Below are 17,473 nucleotides of genomic sequence, written 5' to 3' on the forward strand. Positions count from 1 at the left end.
GGGACCAAAAGTGCCTGAATTGACAGAGGTCTGGTTTCAAGATTTTTTCTTTCTTTTTTTTTCAGAAATCCTCGAGACCCTAGGGTTGGGAACTGCACTGGCATTAACACAGTGAAAGTGCTGTTGAACTGTCAATCTCAAAATTCAAACTTGGTGGAGAGATAGATGGAAGAGGGTGGGAGACAAGAAAGCTTTCCCTTTCTTGTACATCACCCCAGGGCCCAAGAGGAGAACAGGAATGAGCAGTATATTGAGTATTGAGTGGTGGCAGAAGCAGGCGAAAGTGTGGAGTCAGATGTGGATATAACCTGAACTCTGCCTAACATATTAACTGTAAAATCTAGGCAAGTTATTTACTTCTTTGTGCTTATTTCCTCATCTATAAAATGGAAAAATCATAGTTTCAACCTAATAGTGATAGAGTACACTAAGCTCCTAGACTAATGACTGGTGCTTCAAAACAAGCCTTCAAAATGTTAGCTAATGTTATTTTATTATCATTATTATTGTCACACACACTATATTATATATGTATCTAGAAATAGATGTACACATATTTAGTGTGCATAACAATATTGTTATATATATTGTAATATATATATAAATCTATTTCAGGGATAAGAAAGGAAAGGATTATGATCTCAGTTAAGAGTTGATCATGGAAAAGGCTTTTTGGCAAAGCTCAAGTGATCCAAATACTCTTTCACTCTCATCTCCATCAGTCCATGCCATAGATTTTATTTTATCTAGTAAAATACTAGTAAAAATACCTAGTCCTATCTGGGGCTAAAAAACCACACAGCATAATTCAAACCATTCTCAGGAAAAGAGTGTTAAGCCTAGGAAAAAAATAAAAAGAAATGACTCCCAATTAGAAAATGGAATCCTTGGGAAAAACCAACATTAGCATCTAAACAAGAAAATGAGTTTATTGGCATTGAAAAATGTCACTATGTTTTCAATTTCATTAAAGTCTCCAGTAGACAAACACATTTATTTCTGTGCTATGTGTTTGATAGCAAGAAGGGGCAAAAACATCAGTCTACAAGCTCTGGGACTTTAGACTGTGACAGCGCTGATGAAATATATGTTTCCTGAAGAGACGTACAATCCTCACTGTCTGTGACTATTGAAATATTAAGGAAATTACTTATAAAACAGATAAAAATCCATTATGGGAACATAGCCTAGAAACCGCAAAGAAGGATGGGAAGGAGTAATTTCCAATCTTCCTTGAACATAAAAAGAATTTTTTTTTCTCCTGTTATTATCCTGGTGAAATTAAATTTCATTGTGCGGTTCTCATCTTCATAATTGCCAGATTGCTTTGAGAATTTGATATAAAAAGCCACCTCATATAAAGGTAGCAGCTGATTTTTCCAAATATTATATTTTTAAAGTGATGAAAGAGGAGTAACATTTCCAATGATCATTTTAATTACCATGCTTGTTCTGTGTCAGCCCACCCACCTGATTCAACATTGTCAGTTACAGGCATTGGGGCAGAATACCTCAACGATGCCCACCCAGGCCCTAAAACCATCTGGGTCAGTACAGGAGCGGGATCCCATGAATGTGTACTTGGGATTGTAGGAGAAACTATGGGCGGAGTGGCAGGGTGAACAAGGGGCCTCCCAGACATCCACATGCTATCTACTCGGAACCTAGGAATACGGTACCTCACACGCCCCAAGGGATTGTGCAGACGTGACTAAGGTGAAGCGTCTGGAGAAGAGGAGATTGTTTGGGTAGTCCCAATCTAATCCATGGGTCCTGAGAGAGAGAGAGAGACAGAGAGAGAGACAGAGGGAGGGAGGGAGGGAGGAGACAACAGAAGAACAGACCCAGAGAGACAGTAGCACAAGCAGGTCTCAACCCTCGTTGCTGTTTTGAAGATGGAAGGGGGTCGTGGACCAAGGAGTGCAGGGACAATCTCTAGAATCTGGGAAAGGCAAGGATGTGAGTCTCCCCCAGAGCCTCCAGAAGAAAGGTAACCCTGCTAACACCTTGATTTTAGCCCAGTGAGACCTAGGTCCAATATCTGACCTCCAAAACTGCAACATAATTTTTTTGTTTGTTTTAAGCCACTAAGTGTGTTGTAATTTGTTGCAGTAGAAACAGAAAGCTAATACAGGAGGGCTGTGGGAACCCATTAACTGTTTCCATTTCCTCCCTAATTCTCCCCTCATTTGTCTGATCTTTAACTCTGCTTTCCCTGTCTCTCTGCTCCGCGTGTCAATTTGCACACTGGACCTGGAGTCTTGCTTTTGTCCCCATCCCCCCTGCCTGGGATCCTGACAATGTGCCTACCCCTTATTAGCCTTTATTTGGGAACTAGACTCTGTCAGTGACGGCAATGGCCATCTGGCGTACTGCTCCAACTGAACTGAATCATGACGCTGCAACCAGGCCAAAGGTGCCTGCTATTTTTTATCTTAACCCATCTGAGCATCAAGCACAGTCAGGACTGTGTTAGTTGCCTAGGGCTGCCATAGCAAATCAGCACAATTTGTGTGGCTTAACATAGCAGAGATTTATTCTCTCATAATTCTGGAGACTAGAAGCCTGAAATCAAGGTGTCAGCTGGACATGCTCTCTCTGAAGGCTCTAGGAAAGGATCCATCCTGGTTTCTTCCTACCTCCTGGTGGTTATTGGAAATCCTTGGCATTCCTTGGCTTGTGGCACTGTAACTCCAATCTCTGCCTCATCTTCACATGACCTTCTCTCCTCTCTGGGTCTGTGGGTTTGGATCTCTCCTCTTATAAGGGCACCAGTCATATTGGATTAGGCCCCACCACAATTGAGTATGACCTCATCTCAACTTGATGGCATCTCTAAAGACCCTATTTCCAAATAAATTCCGATTCAGAGGTACCAAGGGCTATAGGATGTCAACATATCATTTTGGGGGACAAAAATCACCCCAAAATAAGTATCTAGTCCTATTCATAATATCTGCCCTCCCTCTTTCCTTCCTCTCTTCCTTCTTAATGACGATGCCCTTTATTCAAACATCTTTGTAGATATTACTTACAAACTATTTTCAAGAAAGTAGCAATATAACATTATAACTCCAAGGAGGGTGATTTTAATTTCCATTATATTTCACTAAATCATTAAATTGTACACTTGCAAAAGGTGAATTTTATGGTATGGAAATTATACCTCAATGAAACTGTTTTAAAAAGAGAAGAAGAAAGTTTCATTTATAAAGCTGTGATCATTATCATCGTCACTATTGTCATCATTATCATCATCAATTATATACATGCTCCCAGGGGTAAAAATTCAATAATAAGAAAAAAATGAAAATTAAATTCATCTGCTTTATCACCAGTCACATTCTCAAGACATCAACTTATGCTTTTTTTTGAAATATATTTTGTTTAATTTAGAATAAATTTAGATTTACAGAAAAGTTGCAAATATAGACAAAGTTCTCATATACCCTTCACTGAGCATTCCTTAATGTTAACATCTTACATAATTATGGCATGTTTATTAAAACTAAAATTTTTGTTTTTAGTTTGTCTGGTTTTTTTCTTCTGTATCTCTAAACAATATGCTATACTTCTATTAATCTATTTATCTTATTTAGACAGTATCCATTTTCTATGTTAATGTAAAGGACAAGGAAAAAACTTACATACACACATACACTGTATTCCAGCACTTCCCCTCTCTCAATGAATATTTGTTATACTATTATTTTTAGTATTTTATCAGTAAATTTCTTACTTTAAATAGCACACCTAAGAAACTATTTTGTTTTCAATCGACATTAATATCTTATTTCTTGAAACTAATTTTAAGTTCAAGAAGTAGGTAGCCCTCAATTTTCCCCTATTCTGCTCCCCTCTTCACAACTCAACTTCCTTCATATTGAATTGAAACCTGTTGGACATTTATACATCCCAGACATTTTTCCAGGCTCTGTGGTTTTGATAGTGTAGACATGAGCAGATGAGATCTCTGCTCTCACAGAACTAACATTCTAGAATTTAAGACAAAAATAAATAAACAACAAGAAAAAAGTCAGGTAGAGATGAGGATTATGCAGGTAAAAAGACCTGAATTATTTGAAAGGGAATGGTTAGTGAAATGGGCCTTAGATGAGAGTAAGAGACGGAGGAACAGGCAAATCCAAAAGAGAGAATGGTGAGAGAGGTCAGTGTGGCAGGCAGAGGCAGAGTCAGAGCAAAGAATCTGGATTTCATTCCAAGTGTGATGAAAGTGTTTGGAGGGTTGAGCCTGGCATAGATGTATGTGGACATAGTCTGCTGCACATCTCCAGGTGTTCACTCCAGCGAGAATGGATGGGGGTAGGGGCAGGCATTGCAACAGAGAAACTTCCTGGGAAGCTGTTGCCCTAGTTCAGGTGAAAGATAACATTGACTGCGCTGATTTGGGGTATGTTTTAAAATAGAGTTCACAGAGGTTGCAGATGAGATGGATACTGGATGTAAGCCCTAGTAGCTGACAGAGAGTGGTGCTATTTACAGAGATAGGAAAGCCCACAGGAAGCCATTTTTGGTGTGAGTTGAGATTTTCCATGGTCCTGTGATGAGCATATAAACTTGAGTTGCGCAACAGGTATCTAAATAGGGAAGTTAAGTAGGCAATAGGATATGACTGTTTAGAATTCTAGGAAGGGTCAAAACCTGAGATATATCGTCTTCTCTATCCAAAATTAAATCTTCTGTGCTGTTAAGAATGATTCTAAAAATTTAAAAGAACAAAATATAGAATTTTCATTACTATGAGTTTATAAATATTACTTATTGTGAAAATCGATACCATGATTGAGTAAGTAGAGAAGGAAGTATATCCCTATATTCTAATCTGGGGTACTCAAAAAGGAATGTTTCAACAGTCAAACTCAAAGACTTTTATAAAAACTCCATCAGTTGGCCGATCATGCCACACGGTTCATATTTTCAACCTCTTTGTATTTTTTCCATCGTATTCTTGGAAATTTTCTTAACTATATATGTGTCTACCCTTTCTATTGATTACTTTTAAGTTTCAGCAATAAAATTTTAATTTTAAAGGACTATATTCCACTTTCTGATTACTTTATATATATATAAAAAACAGCTTTTCTGCTTTCAAATCCTTCTGAATTTGCTAATTTGTAATTTCTGAAAATTACCTTTTATGCTCTAAATTATAGCTTTTTATTCTGGAGTCAATGTCTGTTTGTTCATCTCGGGCCTCTAAGTCTGTGCTATTAATTTCCTCAACTGTCTGAACTGTGGCCATCCAGTCGTTGCCAGAGGACTGGAATGTTATCGGACACTGATCTGGATTTCCTTTACCACTGAGTATGCTCTGTCCTTCACCAGTGGGTACTGTTTCTTAAAAGGCGTCCACACGGAATGGTTAGGATTTCCTAGAGCTCAGTGTACCTGGGAAAGGTATGGTACTCAGTGGGATCCTCTCTAAAGAGCATAGGCATGGAGAATGGCAGATCATACTTCCTTCCTTGTATTAGTTTTATATTGCAAATTGCAAGTTCTGTTACAAATTAATACAAATTTAGCAGCTTCAAACAAAACAAATTTATTATCTCAGTTTCTGTGAGTCAGGAATCAGGCAACAGAATGGTTGAGTTCTCTGCTCAAGATCTCACAGGGCTGAATTCAAGGAATTGGCTGGTTGAGTTCTTCTCTGGAGGCTTTGGGGAAGAATCTACTTTCAAGTTCATCCAGGTTGTTAACTGAATTCAGTTCCTGTGCCTATGGGACAGAGGTCCCTGCTTCCTCGGGTGCTGTCAGCCAGGGGCTGCTTTCAGCTCCAATAGACTGCCCACATTCCTTGCTGTGTGTGTCCCCTTCCTCTCACATCTCACACTTCAAATCTCCCTAATTTCTCCTGACTCTAACTTCTAGACCAAGATTTAAACAGTTCAATGATTAGGTCAGGCCCACCCAGATAATACCACTTTTGATTAATGCAAAATCAGCTGATTACGGACCTTAATTACATCTGCAAAATCCCTTTACCATATAACATACCCTAACACCAGGGGCAGAAGTCATGGGAGAATCTTGTGGTTCTGCTCAGCTCACCACTCCACACCACAAGAGACTAGAATATGGGGGGCCTTCTTCTGAGGTATCAATATTCCCATTAGAAGCCCTAATTCTTCTAAAGTAGATCTTTCAATTATTTTGAAGAAAAGTCCTGCCTCCTTCATGCTTTTGTAATTAAATTCAGGACAGCATTGTTCTGCGGCATGGGGTAAGTCAGGGCATACTGCACTGCTCTTCAAAAGAAAATTGTCTATCTGTGCACTTCCAAGTATTATGCTTCCTCGAGTTTGGAGCCTCTCTGGGGCTTTTCCAGAACACAAGTTCTCACCTGAAGGATTTCTGAAGGATTTCTCAGTTCTTCTTAATTCAACAATCTGTGTGTTTCCCCTCTTTCAGACATGTATCAGTAACCAATTTGTGATCCACAAATAATCCCTTCTAACTTATTCACCTTTGGAAAATTTCACTCCTACTTTTGGTGGAATGGGAGGCAAACACATAAGCTCAGTTTACCATTTTGAATCAGAAGCCATCATTTCTTTAGACAATATTAATTGGGTTACTAACTATCTTTCTCTAGCCCTGACTTTCTCCCATTCTCCTTTTTACCCCCATGAGGGGCTACCCAATATATAATACAACTGAGCCTACATGCATTGAGTTTTATAGCTTTAGGGGAGCATTTCTCAAAATCGTGGCCCCCTGAGATGCCCTTAGGCAAAAGGAATTCAGTGATGAAACAAGTTTGGGAACTGTAATACAATTTTTTTGAGGAAATTTATTATGTAAATTACATATATAAAAATCTTAAGAAAAAAATTGCATCTGTGTACAAAAATTTCTCTATAATGATGTTCATTATAGTATGATAACTAAATTCTATCAGTAGGGGCACACCTGAATACTTTACACTTCATCTATGCTACCGTATAAACAGATTAAGTAACTTGCTCTGGATTTCACAGATAGAAAATGGGGCAGTTAGGATTTGATCCCTAGCTGTCCGAATGTGATCTCTGCTCTTATCCATATCCTATGCGTCCTCCAGAAATGGCCATAGATCCCCTTATTATTTGATTATTAGAAAACTCCAGGGCTTTGAAAGTTTCATTGAACCAGCCAGAAGGGCAGGATTTCTCAACTTCAGCCCTACTGACATTTGAGGCCAGATAGTTTTTTCATTGTAGGGAGCTGTCCTGTGCATCGTACAGTGGTAAGCAGCATGCCTGGCTATGGCAGTAGCAGCCCCTGAGTTGTGACAACCAAAAATGTCTGCAGTTTTCAAACACCTTTTTGTATATATGTTACATCTCACAATAAAGAAATAATTAAAACTGTGGTACTGTAACCCAAAACATTCTTGGAAATTTCCTATATAACTACTTGTTAAATTGTACTTTGAAAGTTGTCACCTTTTTGCATATATTTATATTTTACAATAAGGAAATAACTGAAACTGTGGAATTGTAAACCACATCTTTTGAAATTTGCTAACTACTTGTTAAGTTGTTCTTGGAAAGTTATCACTTCTATGTATGTATGTTATATTCCACCTTAAAAAAAATGATTTAAAAAAATGCAGACATTACCAAATACCTCCTAAGAGGAAAATTGTACCCAGTTGAGACAATTGTAAGTTGTGCTGGGATGTAACTTCTTTGAGGGGAGAGAAAAAGGATTCTATCATCTGTGTCTAGAAAATACCTGATATTTGCTTGAGAAATATTTTTCAATTAAAAAACCTTTTCTAATATTAAAAGTGGTCTATACCAAAAACTGAACTGTTGTTGAAGCAGGACCTCACTGATCAATAAAATGTCTGCAAATTCCCTAAAGCAAAAACCATTTGAGCCACTGTTGTCTTCAAAACAGGGCCCACTGGCACCCACATCATGACAGAGACCCTTAATCCAGTCTCTCCATTCTAGCTGTACAATTTCCATCACCTTTTATGTTCTTTCTGCCTTCTTTCTAATTGAACAGCCATTGCTGTATTATATTTTCAGATATATTTACATTTGAAAATTCTATATTTATGAAATAAGGCTCTGTCTCCTAATCAAACAATTTCAGAGTTCAACGGAGAGAAAAAATTTCCAGTCTCCTCAGAAATCATCTTGTGTAAGTATGCAGCTTGATTCTTACAGAAGTTGAGGTTAAGGCCACCCTCAGAGATCATAGGACACCATGACATTTGGAAGAGTGAGAAAAAATGAGTGATTGATGGGGCGTGGATGGATGGTGACAGCTAGGTAGTTTTTCCCCCTCCCCACAGGGAAACAATCTAAACATAGTACTGAGAGATTGTTTTTGAATGCCCCAAACACTAAATTTGGAAGGTTTTAAATCAGACAAAATTACCTCTCATCTTTCCCCCCATCATCCCCCCACTCCCCGCCCTCCACTCCCCATGGTACAGTGTACAGATTAACCACCTTACCAAAGGCTACTTCAGATCCCACTGGGAGAATGACTCACACATCTAAGTTACTGCAACCTCACCTCCTACTGCTACCTACACAGATATGTCCCCTTCCTACCATTGCTAGCTGCTGAGTGCACTAGTGCACTTGCAGTGCAGAGGAAAGAGCCTCTCCCAGCAGACCTGTGGGGTCCTTTTAGAGCTTAAGTTGTGTACTTTCTACAAGCAAAACTTTGAGTTTGTTTTTATTTTTGTTTGTGTTTCTTTTTCTGTCCTGCTTTGCTTTGATATATGAGAATTAAAGATTCCGGAAAATAGTTAAAAAATAAAAAGATGGGGGCATGCAAAGTGTTTATGAGAGTTGTTGGTGTCAATTTCTTGATGAGAAAATGCACTGACTGAATGTAGAGGTTTTCATGGTTATGTGGATGGTGGCTCCTGGCATTAAAGGCTCTGCCAGCGTAACTATTTTGAAGCTTGAATTTCCTGTGCTTTTTGCAAATAAAATGGTGGTGGAAGCCAGGGTAATCATGCAGTACTTTGTATATGGTGGCTTCTTGATAGGTTCTGAACGTTTTTCTTGATTCGACCCTGAATTTGCTCCAGATTCAGGAATTTTAAGTAGTTCCTGAAAAATATCCTCAGTTACTTCCCATAGTCATGTCAAGAGTTTGTCATAGTAAAACGATGGATGGACGGACAGACAGAAGGAAGGAACGCCATACCTTTTAGCTATCATCCTCCTACCCCATCCCTGGCCCCATCTCCACCACCAGCCCTAACAACCACTAATCTACTTTCTGTCTTTATAGATTTCTCTGTTCTGGACTTCATATTAATGGAATCATATAATATATGATCTTTTGTGACTTCTTCTTTCACTTATAATGTTTTCACGTTTCATCCATGTTGTGGAATATATCAGTACTTAATTCTTTTTTTATGATTGATTAATATTGCATTTTATGGATATGTCATAATGTGTTTATCCGTTTATCTGGGTCATCATCAAAGCCCAAATGCCAGAGGGTCCTCACCAGCTCTGGAGATTGAAGTTTACCACCACCAGGCAGGAGAGTGACAACACTGTAAGTAGCATTTAAATGTTGTTTGGATATTGCACAAAGTGAATAGAGTATGTGAACACTGATGTTCAATCTTTGGTGTTCTCCGTCACCCAATGTCCTAAAATTTCCACTTATTTGAGTAAAAGTATCAAAAAAAATCTTGCGCAAGAAATTGCTACCTAAAACTTGACATACCCTAATACATCATAGTGATGTATTATTTATGAAACTTAAAGGAAAAGTATATGTAAGTGATGATATAGGAACCAACAGTCCTCTGAAACACACCATCATCCATTCTTTCTTTCTTTCATTCCACAAATACTTACTGAATATTAATCCTGCAATATCAAGTGATTTTTATGCAACTAGCAACTGCTTGTTTGTTACAATGCTGGGTGCTCTGAAACAATGGACTACTCCAGAGGGTGTTATCAAGGAAGAAAATGTGTGGGAAAAAGAGAGTTTTCATTTCTATTTTTCATTTAATATATTTTCATTTAAATTTCAAATAATTTTAGTCTACTTTTAAATGTAAAAGAATATGTTAGTATCAGCACATGTAATATGTAATCAAGTTTAATATGTATGCTAAATTTTACTTTTTTTTTTTAACTGATGGGGTGTATTATCAAAAACGTTTGGCGTTCACTATTTCAGAAGTTTACAAACTTCTGAAATATGAGTTAAGATCATTTTCTATATACTCATATTAACATGAATATCAATTACAATTGACTGAGCATTTAACCATGTGCATCATTGTTTTTGAGAAATAATTAAGTTGTCCTTGCATGAGAAGGTTTAAAATTTTGCATGTAACAGTCTTGAACATTTCTGCAGAGACACCTGTGCCCTACCTCAGTCCTCCTTAAAATGCTTACTCCATTTTCAGGTCTTGGTTTAGACAGTATCTCCTCTGAGAATCCTTCCTGACCTCCTGAGCTAAAGTTGAAGTACTTTTGCTTCTTTTGTGCTCCCACACCTCCCAACATTTTGTTCACCAAAGCTCATAAACCACTGCATTACAACAGCCTGTGTGCTTGTCTGACATCTTCACTGTTAGCTTACTGAGTGCAGATATAGATTATTGTTCATCAATCCATTCCCAATGTTTCTATAGTGCCTACCATAAAGGATAAGCACAAGAAATTCACAAAAAAACAATAATACATATGAATGAATGAAGAAATAACAAGTTATTAATTGCCCAACAGATTAAATGATGACACATTAAACCTGGCACAGGAAATCAACAAAGTAAGGGCATCAAAAAAAAAAAAAAAAAAAAAATGGGAAAAGTTCTGCTTTGGCAAATTCTTCCAGACTTTTACTGTCAGAAAACCTAGAAAGAAGATATTGAGTTTCAGTGTACATATAAATCGTGGATTCATTTGGCCTTGATAATTACTGGTCATTTATAGAAAGTCCAAACAAAAATGCTTTGCTAGTGATCTGAAAAGACGGCTGAATGCAGAGCTGAGGTCTTGTGGTTTCACATGAACCATCCTGTAATTTTGGTTCACAATATCTCATGTCTTGTGCTGTGTGTGTTTAATTCAAACATGAAGATCCCAAGACAGGCTGGGGAAAAACAATCAGGTTTGGTACCTTTCTCCTTGAAACCATAAATCATCCATGGTTCACTGGGCACTCTAGCCACAAAGTGTACCTTGGTCTCCCCGTCTCTCAATCCCCAGAGGTTATAGGCATCATTCCCAGTCAGAAAGTTTCCATTGAAACTTCTCAAATCTTGTTCTTGCTTCAGAATGACCCAGAAAGCTCAGGTGCTCAAGGAAAAGCTGAAGAGGCAGTGTCCCAAATCACAGGAGTTGACAAAGAGGCAACAGAAGTATTAAGAAGCATAATATTGGTAGTCAATAATGAAATATTTTTGAAACCCAATCTGTTCATCTAGTGATTTAACAAATCTATGATAGGTTTGTATCAACAGTAATTTTATAAATCTGCTTATTTGCTTTTATTAGAAACCTGCACTTTCTAGGTCATTTAATATTTTTCCTTAAGTTTTTAAGAAGCCAGGCCAATGGTTTTAAATGGAAAACAATGCCAGTTCTCATTATGCTTAAATTGCTCATCATTAGCATGGCTCTTAATAGGGTTTAAACTGCTAGCCATTGACAGTCACTGTGTTTAGACTGCTTTTCTAAGGTGGCAGTCATTTCTGTGTGGTTGAAAGCTCTGGAGATCCTCTGGTGAGTAATACGACAGTCAAAACAACATAAACCCCCCACTCGGGACTCTTGTATAGACAAATGGCTCTGACCATACTGGGCCTAGTGAGAGGCTTTTCTTTAAACATGGGTGAAAACAGGGCTTTCACAAAATATAAAGATCCTAAGGCCTCTCTAAATGTATAGAGAGACCAATCAAATTAATGGACTAAAAGCAAAATTACTTAACCATTAAATTAGAAAACCTTGGTGAAGCAAAACTGGAACTGTGTTTAACACTGGATAGGAAAAACAAAACATGAGGATTTCTAATCTTTTTGGAGACAGAAATTACAAGGACTGGAAATACACATTTCTTTAGTGAGAGGGTGGACCATGGTGGAAGACATAGGAAACTAACCAACTATATCGCTCAGGTGATATTTGTTGTCTGGTCCAAGCAATGTGATCAGCAACTGAGCCAAGGTAAGGAGAGGCTGTGGTAAAGACAGTCTTGGAAGCAGTTTGAGAATGCGACAGAGTAACTCTACTAGAAAGAATATTTGAGAGTGCTAGGAAGGAACTCAGGAGACCTGAGTTCTGGAGTTCCAGTGACATTTCATAACTTGGAATCCCTGTATCCTTGTGAAAAGTTCTTCAGGCGATGGTATCTTATCTCTTTTCCATTGTATGTGTCCAAAACTTCACTAAGTGATACACATTCATCTTCTTATTTAATCGCACATCCCAATGATGTGCATGCCACAGGACAATACCACCTTATACAGAATTAGGTTCTAAATCTAAGTATAAAAACTAAACTATAAAACTAAATATATTAACTATAAAATTCCTAGAGAGGAATAGGGATGGTTGGATAATTCTAGAGTCCCTATTTTCCTGAAAAGTTTACTTCTTAGTATTAAGCCTCAAGCCCTCATGATTTCAACATGTATTAAAAATTACATCGTGAAATCCCAGGAAAAGAATTAAAGAACTTAGAATCTCAGGGGAAGGTTGGTGGTGGAGGGAGCATACCTGTTAAATGCATCACAGGCTGCAACCCCTTCTGCATTTTGCATTTGAAGACATTCAGACTAGAGACAACAGGTATATTTTCCAAGGACAAGAAGATAGTAAGTGGTGGAGCTGGGATTTCATCCAGAGCCTGTTGGTATCACCATTGTGCAATTCACAAGGCCAGTGGAGGTAGCATTTTGTGCACACTTCAAATAGATAGAAGCAGTATGCTTTGTTAGCAAAGAGTCTGGAATTAGGGGAGTCAGAACATTTGTAAAACAGATAATAATTGTATTTGTTTAGGCTAAAACATAGAGAAAAAAGTACACATCCAAGGAGGAACATTGGCAAATTCATCAAGTCTCCAGTCCTTTAAATGAGAAGGATAATTTAGTGGACTTATATAGAAATCTATGCTTTGATGAATAAGTGAAAACAGTAATTCCTATATACCAGCTTTTAAAAATGCCAAAGTTGTAAAGTATTTGTGAAGCAGATTATCATTAAAAGACAGATTTCAATAAAGTCTGAAGAATTTGGTACTAAAGAAACGGAAGTATAACTCCCCAATAGATCTTTTCTACTAGACAGGCACACAGATTCCCTCCTAAGCCAAAGCATTTTTCTGCTCCAAATAGAAATCAGTTTTCACCTTTACTGAAAAATCTAGAGTCCAGCCAGCAGCATAAATCAGCAAGTCTGTAGGTAACTTGACCAGGCTGGATCACAAATTTCCCCAGCCTTCTCCTAGAGGCCTGCTTGCCTACTGACTTGGTACGTAACTCGTTTTTATTGATGTAACTCCAAACCTATCTCATTGCCAGAGAGAACACAGGGCCAGCTGTTGGGCCCCCATTCTGCTCTTTGCTTTGATTCCTTCTTCAATCCTGCAAGAGACTCTCCAGGAGTCAGTGGCCCAGGTGAATGGAAATCTGTACATTCTTGCGTTTTGGCTTTCTCTGTGATAAAATAGAAGTTTTAAACATAGAAACATCAATGTTCAATTTTAAAAAATAATTATAAATTACTTTTTCTTTAGCTTTTTTTCTAATTAATTCCTATTCATCAGTAGCTGGGGATATTTCTGCTTCGAAGCATTTCATATTTAGAAAACCTACTAAAATCTGAACTCATGTTCATTGCTTCCTTTTTGTTTTAAGAAGCAAATGTCCCTGCTTCTTGCAAAGACCTTCCCATCCATCTGCCATGTGGATGTCATCCCTTCTGTCCTTTCCAAGGATTTTGTTTGAAATGACTCTCTTTCTCCCTTCCTGTCACTTGCATCCTATTCATTAACATACAAACTAGTTCTCCTTTTGAATATCCTTCCTTGAGACCAAACATCCCTACTGGTCCTGTCCTGTTTTTAAGAATCCAATTCACAGCAAAACTTGCAAAAAATCATCACTATTTTTTGTCTTTTCTTCTCCATTTCCCATTCGCTCTTTTAATAATTTATTTTGAAGTAATTTTAAATTAATATAAAATTTGCAATAGCACAAAGAACCCCTGAATCTCCATCACCTAGCTTTCCCAAATGTTTATATTTTACCAGCCCTCTCGACTCCTTTCTCTCTGTGAGATATATATGTATGTGTGTATATATATATATCATATACATATGATAAAGGAATATATATGTGTATATACATATTTATACACACACATATACACACATTTATCACTACTGTTTTTCTAAACAACTTATGGGCAAGTTGCAGACATTCCCTTTACCCTTAATTACTACTATATTTTCTGAAACCAAGGACATTCCCTTACATACCAGCCACACAATCATCCAAATCAGGAAATCTACATTGATAAATTATTATGATCCAAACCTCAAATCCATTCATTTGCCAGCTAACACAACTAGGCCTCGTTTCCCTTTCTGGTCCAGAATGTCATCCAGGACCATCTGGTTCTCTTGTTTCTTTAATCTCTTACAGTCTGGAACATGCCTTTAGTCTGCCTGTCAATTTTTAAATGCTTTTATGTCCTCAGTGCTTTTAAGGAGTAGACGCGTTTCATTCTGTCGCCTGGCTCCATCTGAGGTTTCCCCAGTTCACGTAAGGGCCATGCATTCCAGGTAGGAATAACATAGAAATGATTCACAAATCATGCTCAAAATAGTGACACAGCCCACCAGGGGTGATGTAAACCTTCATCAAATGGGTGACTGCCAGGTTTTGTACTTCAAAGTCATCATTTGTACAGGGTAAGTATTTTGTGGGAAGATACACCAAGTTGAAAACCATGTCAAGCTTACGGTGGCTTTGTATTGTATCAACATGGCTAGGCTGAGTTACATTTCCCAGAATGTTTCTAGTTGGGTGGAGGGGGGACATCCAGGAGATTCTTGTGGGAAATTTAGAGGGTAGAAGCGAGCAGCAACCATTTTGTAGCTATCACACCTTGTCACTTATCTGCTGGCTTAGCTCACTGGTGTGAGACAGCAGCCAGTTCTGTAACTGCTCACCTTTGCCTAGTTCCTTTTTTAGATTCTGTGACTCTGGCCCCAGGCTGAAGGGCCCTGACTTCTGTAGGACAACCACACCATCACAGCCTGAAGCAAGGAGAACTAACACCGTTTCAGTCCAACTTTGAGGTCTCCAGCTTGTGCTTGGAGGTTCCAGCTTGTTCTTGCTCTCTACCATTTTATATCCCTTTTCCTTTGGCTAATGCCTGCCCCATGGACTTCAAGCTCCAGTGTCAGACACACAGACGAAAGCCTTGCAGAGACTGCATAACCAACTTTTGGTATTGTCAATTCTCTCTATTGTATTTTTTATTCTCAAGTTCATTTATTTCTGCTCTAATCTTTGATATTTCTTTCCTTCTGCTTGCTTTGGGATTAGTTTGCTGTTGTTTTTCTAGATCCCCCAGGTGTGCAGTTAGGTCTTTGATTTTTAACTCTTTTTTTTTTAATGTAGGTGTTTAGGACTACAGATTTCCCTTTCAGCATTACCTTATCTGCATTCCATAAGTTTTGATATGTTGTGTTCTCCTTTTCATTTGTCTCAAGATATTTACTGATTTATCTTGCAATTTCTTCTTGACCTACTGATTGTTTAAGAGTGTGTTGTCTAACTTTCACAGATTTGTGAATTTTCCAGTTCTCCACCTGTTATTGATTTCCAGCTTCATTCCATTATGGTCAGAGAAAGTGATTTTTATAATTTCTATCAATTTAAATTTATACAGATCTTTTTTGTGACCTAACATGTGCTCTATCCTGGAGAATGATCCACAGGCACTTAATAAGAAAATATAGCCAGACATTCCGGGGTACAATGTTCTATCTATGTCTGTTAGGTCTAATTCACTTATCATATTATTTAAGTTCTGTTTCCTTACTGATCTTCTGCCTAGATGTCCTATCTATTGATGAAAGTGGTATATTGCAGTCTCCAACTATTATTATAGAGCTGTCTATTTCTCCCTTCAGTTTTGCCAGTGTTTACCTCATGTAGTTTGGTGCACCCTGTTTAAGTGTATAGATATTTATTATTTCTTTGTGGATTGCCCTTTTTATTAATATATAGTGTCCTTCTTTGTCTCTTATAGCATTTTTGCATTTAAAGTCTACTTTGTCTGATATTAGTATAGCTATCCCAGCTCTTTTATGTTTACTGTTTGGTGGGGTCTCTTTTTCCAACCTTTCACTTTTAACCTTTTTGTGTCTCTGCGTCTAAGGGGAGACACTTTTAGACAGTATATAGTTAGATCATATGGTTTTATCCATTCAGCCCATCTGTGTCTTCTGATTGGGAAGTTTAATCCACTCATCTTCAATGTTACTACTGTAAAGGCAGTACTTACTTCAGCCATTTTATTCTTTGGTTTTTATATATCATATCTTATACTCATCTTTTTACCTTTTTAGTTACGCTTACTGATAATATTCATTTCTACACTCTCCTCCAAGCCCCTCACTCCTGTCTTTTCCTTTCAGCCTGCAGAACTCCCTTTAGTATTTCTTGTAGAGCAGGTCTCTTGTTGAGGAACTTGCTCACTTTCTGTTTATGACTGTTTTAAATTGTCCCTCATTTTCAAAGGACAGTTTTGCTGGATAAAGAACTTTTGGCTGGCAGTTTTCTCTTTTACTACCTTGAATATATCATAACACTGCCTTCTCACCTCCACGGTTTCTGATGAGAAATCGGCACTTAGTATTATTGCAGTTACCTTGGATGTAACGAATCACTTTTCTTCTGCAGCTTTTAGGACTCTCTCTTTATCTTTGGCATTTGATAGTCTGATTAGTATGTGTCTCAGAGTAGGTCTTTTAGGACTTATTCTGTTTGGAGTATATTGTGCTTCTTGAACATGTATATTTATGTCTTTCATAAGAGTTGGGAAATTTTAAGCCATTATTTCATCACATAATATTTCTGCCCCTTTTCCCTTCTCTCCTTCTAAAACAACTGCGTCATGTAAGTTTGTGCATTTCATGCTGTCCTTCAAATCCCTAAGACCCTGCTCAATTTTTCCCATTCTTTTCTCTATCTGTTCTTCTGTGTGTAAGATTTCAATTGTCCTGTCTTCTACTTTGCTGAATCTTTCTTTTGCCTGTTCAAATCTGCTGCTGTATGCTTCTAGTGTATTTTTAATAGCTTCTATTGTCATTTGCATTCCCATAATCTGTTATATTTCTTATTTTCAAATTCTTATTTATGTTCTCCCAGTGCCTTCTTAATATCTTTTATCTCTTCAGCCATATTTTCCTTCCTCTCCTTGAAATGATTTAGGAG

At 37.7% G+C, this 17,473-nt stretch overlaps 1 protein-coding gene and 1 long non-coding RNA gene across 4 annotated transcripts in view; one reads left to right on the top strand and one right to left on the bottom strand.

Annotated features, from left to right (window-relative positions):
- HNMT (histamine N-methyltransferase) overlaps window positions 1–17,473 on the top strand; it is a 243,679-nt gene that overhangs the window by 219,346 nt on the left and 6,860 nt on the right. Inside the window, exons 7-8 of one of the 2 annotated variants that reach the window (XM_037848726.1) lie at window positions 8,110–8,157; window positions 9,473–9,546. The exons of the other annotated variant lie outside the window; for it this stretch is intronic. Of the exons in view, the coding sequence (XP_037704654.1) occupies window positions 8,110–8,157; window positions 9,473–9,546 (122 nt within the window). The remainder of the gene's footprint in view (window positions 1–8,109; window positions 8,158–9,472; window positions 9,547–17,473) is intronic. 2 annotated transcript variants of the gene reach the window in all.
- Window positions 1–17,473, bottom strand: part of LOC119543888 — a 498,690-nt gene that overhangs the window by 76,157 nt on the left and 405,060 nt on the right. The gene's annotated exons all lie outside the window — the stretch shown is intronic.

This window comes from Choloepus didactylus, chromosome 9, assembly GCF_015220235.1.
Source record: "Choloepus didactylus isolate mChoDid1 chromosome 9, mChoDid1.pri, whole genome shotgun sequence".
In the NCBI taxonomy this organism is placed as follows: domain Eukaryota; kingdom Metazoa; phylum Chordata; class Mammalia; order Pilosa; family Megalonychidae; genus Choloepus; species Choloepus didactylus.